The sequence below is a fragment of the Trichoderma citrinoviride genome, assembly GCF_003025115.1.
Source record: "Trichoderma citrinoviride strain TUCIM 6016 unplaced genomic scaffold BBK36scaffold_92, whole genome shotgun sequence".
Classification (NCBI taxonomy): Eukaryota; Fungi; Ascomycota; class Sordariomycetes; order Hypocreales; family Hypocreaceae; genus Trichoderma; species Trichoderma citrinoviride.
Window position 1 is genome coordinate 1 of NW_020194800.1, and position 5,220 is coordinate 5,220.

The window sequence follows — 5,220 nt, forward strand, 5'->3', positions numbered from 1 at the left end:
CAGTCCCTCGAGGGCCTGTCAGACAAGCAGATCGAGGATACCGTTTCAGGGCTGGTGAGCAAGGCGTGAATCGCTGTTTGACGAGAAATGTATATATAAAAGGGTAGAGAGGGGAGGGCTTCGTCGGCAGTGCTTCGAGTATGCTTGAATGAAGGGATCATCAGACATATCAAATGGCGCAACGGTATATGCGCTACGGCGTATGAGTCCAGACGGATAGACGAAAACTACATACATATTCCCATGCGGGCTCAAAAAAAAGTGTCCGTGTATCAACATCAAGCTTATGGCTAAGAGGCGACACCACGCGATATCCCGTCTTCAAGCAGCCAAGCAACAAGTCTGAACACAAGTGATATCGTTTCCCTACATATAGAACTAAGAATGGCCCCCATAACCCTCCAAATACAAGCTATCACTATGGCTTAGAAGAGGTTTTCATGATAAAGAAAAGTGAAAAGCAGATGCTACTTGTTAAAAAATGTCCCCCAGAACCTCCCTCGAGAGATCCATATCCTTACTGCAGAGTCGCAGATCTCATCCTGGACGCGGGCAACGCAGGCCAATCCTCAGCCTCAAGGTTGGCTTGATATTGTCCATCCTCTCTCCTTGGAGACGTCGAGCTCGACTTAAGCAGGTTCTTATTTTCTCCCTGATGCCGACGCCTGTCATTGAATCCCTCACGCCGGTTCACAGGAGGGTTATTCTCCTGTTGCTTGATGGACACCTCAGTGTTGCCCTCAATTCCTGCAAAATCTCGGTTCAAGCGTTCTCTGAGCTGAGGCGCTTTTGTCGGCGAGTTGTGTGCCGTCACTGGTCTCTGCACGAGCTTGGCCTTGGAGGGCGATGGAGGCTTATCAAGAGAATCCGTTCCTGGCCGAGACGAGGTTGCTCTCGAATTGTTGGGAGAGGCTTGGGTGCCCAGTACTGCTGTGGCCCCCTTGCGCGGAGATTCGAATGCTATTGCCAGCGGATTCAAGCGACTCTTCCTGGAAGCATCCGGTGCTTCTGCCTTGGTTGTAGAGCTGATTGTGCTTGCGCCTTTGCTGTCAGTAGTAAGCATCTGGCCGCCAACTGCCTGTTTGGACGGAGACAGCATCGGCCTGCCGCCTGTCGATGGCTCGAATGTCCTCGAGTTGATGGAAGGGTATTTGTTCTTGCGCTTCTTCGGAACCTTCAGAGACCCTCCCGCATTCTGCCTGAAGTCTAGTCCACCACGCGGCAGGGTATCGTAGTGGTACTGACCCCTGAGGCTCGTCATTCCCTGTCCCCTAGCATCCTTGAGCGGCTCGGAGGAAAACTTGTCAAGTCTTTCTGTTTCATACATGGAACGGGGAAAGGATTCGGAAGATGCGGTGGTTGGTGTGAGTGTGTCGTGATCAGCTTCGAGTCTCATCTCCAGAGGTATGGTGTTGATGTCCAAGTCAGACGGAGGCCGCCCCTGGCTGTCATCGTCTTTCTGCGATGCAGTCAACGGCGCTGGGGTCAGGCGCTTCTTGGACTTTTTGTTCTTGTTCCATTTCCCCTTGGGCTTGCCTTGGTGATTCGCCGCGGCGGTGCCAGTAAAAGGTGGCTCCGTTCCTAGGCCAATGCCTGTGTCCTCCACCAGCTCTGATGCCCATGATGATGACGCGGGTGACTTCAGCGCGGAATCAAAAGCATCCTCTCCATTCATTCCTTTGGCATTTGGTAACTCCAGTGAGAGATCCTTGGGTACTGGCCTCTGTTCAAGTATGGAGTACTCCTCGTTCATAGGGCGCTGATTTTTCTCTCTACCCGAGGCCTCGGGTCCTTCCGTCGAACGCCCCGATTCTTGGTGCTTCGCGCTCAACGTCTCAAGTGGCTCATTATGGACCTTCTCCCCAGCAAAGGATGCAGAGTATCCCTTGTTCTCCATCTCATTAAACGCAGGAGTTTGTGGCGTAGCGGGTTGGCTGGAGCTGACATTCGACCCTGGTTTCTTGGATTTCCGTGGATCCAATGGCATAGGAATCCTATTCCAGGCCTGCTTGCGTTCTCGTATCTCTTCTTCTGTGAAAATACTGGAGGCTCGCATATGGTTACCCATGTTGACAGGCTCAGTGCGACTCTCGGCTGATTCGGGTACAGGTGCTGGCAAATCTGCCACCGCCTTGGGAGCAGCAGCGTGTACCTCCTTCAAGCTGCTCTTCAAGGGCTTGCCTCCCTTGCCACTGCTTGTCTTGCCTTGCACCTCTATGTCGTTGAAATGGGCATGCAAATGCGGACTGTCCGTCTTCTCAGGCGCGGGATCTTCTGGAACCCGTCTCTCCTGACCCTTTGACGTAGGACTGCCATTTCCTACACTTGAATGAGGAGCAACGGATGGCTCTGATTTGGATATTTCTTTCGCGGCGGTAGCCCTTGGCTTTAGAGGACCATTTGATAGAGCAACCCGAGCCTTCCCTGGCAATGAGCAGCTGTCATCTTCACTTGGTGGGATCGCGCCCATGCAAGCACTGGCCTCTCGGCCAACAATAGCATTCAGCGGGGACCTTGGCCGCGCAGCAACGTCCCTCTTCTTTTTCTTCTTGGTTTGCCCGGATGGCTCACTCTGATGAGAAGCGTGCTCAGGTTTGGAGGGATTCTCGTCCTCCCCAGAGGCCGCCTGGTCATGAGTGGCAGTGGAGTCCAAGGCCTGGTTTGAATGATCTTTCCGTGGCGAGAAACTCTTGGGCTCAATTCTGGGCACTGTAGTGTCCTCGTTCACACACTCTCTCGATGCAGTGGCTTGAGGCAGGACTTCGGCACTTTTCGGGCTTGATGAAGTGGCGGACTGTTCTCTTTCTGTCGAATGCGTAGGCGATGGTGCAAACGAGGGACCAGGAGCTACCGTCTGTCCAAGACCAAGATTCGTGCTTGACGGGGCTTTTTCCACCCACGCAGGCTGTTGGTGTGTAACTGGCACCGGTGGCAGCGGCCTCGCTTGCTGATAGTGCAGGTTCTTCATCCACTTTGACCGAAATACTGGCCGAATGAGCAGCCTGATATTCTTCTCCGGCATCAGACCTCCCCCAAACGCGAGAGCGAGAGAAACCGATGCTTCTGTCACGAATCTGCTAAAGGTCAGTAGGAGTTCAGCCGCGTTGCAATTGGGGACAAGATCGTACCTCACGATGAATGCATCTCTGGTCAGTGACGTGGTTTGGCAGACCTCCTCCACTTGGCCAAATTTACTACTCAAGCCAAACTTGAGAAATGCTTGTATCTCCATCTTTTGCAAACGAGAGTCATGGGTAACGCTAACCCAGACACTCCTGTTGCGTTCGGCGCAGCCACTGCAAGTGCAATGGATGTAGTCCATACCATTTAAGCCCACGGGATTGCGGCACCAGGTGTTCTGTCGAACGTCATCCTGTTGAGTACTCCGTCGCCAGGGTTTGTTCAAGGAGGATTCGTGCGGCATGACGTGATGTTCGGCTTGGGCTTGCTGGCCCAGATTGAAACCATGGGTTTTCTGGCCCTGAGATCCCCGACGTTGCCCTGCCTTATGATGAATACGGCTGTTGTTGTACCCATTTTGCGACGAGGCGGTTGAAGAACCATGGTAAGATTCAAGTCGAGCCGAATGGGGATGTTGACTGTTCTCGTCGGTGCTACTGGCAGGAGGGTTGCGCAACTTGACAGAGGAGACAACACCCGAGTGCGTTCCATTAGCAAACTGTTGATGCGGCGCGCCTTGAGAGGCTCCCGAAAAGTCTCTGTAAGGCGCAGGATGCGGTTGTTGCTTATTTGCAGCAGAGTATAGTTGCTCTCTATGGTGCGAAAACCCATTCGCCGATACAAGGTGCGGCGGGATGAAGCCTTTATCTGGCTGCATATAGAAAGGTGTCGGCTCCGTTGATGACTTGATAGGAAGTCCGGCCCTCGGCCTGCTGAAGCCATTCGACAAATTCTCCGCATAGTATCTTGCATCTTGCGTCGACCTTCGATATCTCTGGGAGGAATGAAGTGGCTTGATAGCTGCAGGATCATGCATAGGCCCATCTGGACCGTGACTTTGCCAGTTCTCAAGTCTCGCTGCCTCATGCAAGGGAAATTGGCCGTCACCTCCTGAATAGATTCTACCTTCGGGTTGTCGAGCTGTTGCTGAGTGCTAGTCAGGTCGCTCAAAGGATCGAGGTTGGTAGAAGTGATTATTAGTGGACGGCAACATTGCCCTATCGTCGTATGGCTGGCTCATGCCTTTGAAACCTTGCTCAATACGCTCCGAGTCGGCAACCTCTCTTGTGAGCTTGTCCCTCATGGTCTCAACGCCGGGATTCTTGGCAGATGAAGAATGACTCGGAGATGACTTGCCACGATTTGCTAGACATGCTGATTCGGAACTCCGTCTGATCTCTGCATCGGCGGCGAGTCTATTGCCAGGGCATAGCAAGGCCTCGTTACGTCGTGGTTTCACATCGGAGCCAGCCACTGGAGATGATGTCTCTGGCATCGATGCAGTTCTCCGAGGGTCGTTCTGACTCTTGATTTCGCTCACTTTCTTCTGGTCTGCTTTCTCGACGGGCGTTTGCAGTTGCTTCGGCATATTGCTACCATTGACGATGACGACGCCTAGCTTAGCAGCTTCAGCCGGTCGGAAGATCGCAGCGCCTGTGACAGACTTCTGCAAAGCTTGCAGAGCCTCAGTGGGCCTAGTAGGTGGCTCAGGGAGCGGCAAGGATTGTTGCGGAAGATAGTAGTGCTTCCCGTTTTCCACGATGCAGGGAGCAGGCCCATTCAGCGAGGACGAGTCGCGGTGAGGCTCAGACATGGGAGGAGCCGGCAACCCATTGTTGTCGAAAACTTGCTGTCCAGCTGAAGGTAAAGGATTAGCATTTATAGCCACAAAAAGTCATAACTAAGTAACTTACTGAGCCAGTTTTCGATGTTGTTGGTGCAACATGCTGTAACCAGCTCTGCAGGCTCTTCGACTTGCGCTGCCTCCCTGCCGGAAAGGAGAAAGTCCCGGCGACTCTTCAACGCGCTCGCTATCAGCGGCACCACGTCATCCTGTATCAAGCCCAGGGATTCGTGGTCTTGGTCGTCAAGAATGCGGAAGACGGGACCATGAGACTCTTCCCAACGGATCAGTTTCTCCTTGTTCTCCTCCTTGTTCAGCCAATCATCCGCCCAATGGCCGATATGAGCAGCGATTTCCCGGTTCACATCCACAGAAATGAGCTTGTTCTCATCCCAGATCGTATTGATAACGTTCCA

General features: G+C 53.0%; 1 protein-coding gene across 1 annotated transcript; it reads right to left on the reverse strand.

Annotated features, from left to right (window-relative positions):
• Positions 1 to 517: 517 nt before the first annotated feature.
• BBK36DRAFT_1131360 (hypothetical protein) lies at positions 518 to 5,220 on the reverse strand (the record flags this gene model as incomplete). Its single annotated transcript, XM_024891965.1, has 5 exons — positions 518 to 2,049; positions 2,089 to 3,077; positions 3,129 to 4,082; positions 4,173 to 4,818; positions 4,875 to 5,220. Coding segments are annotated over 5 exons (4,467 nt in total), but the record flags the coding sequence as incomplete, so codon positions are not given.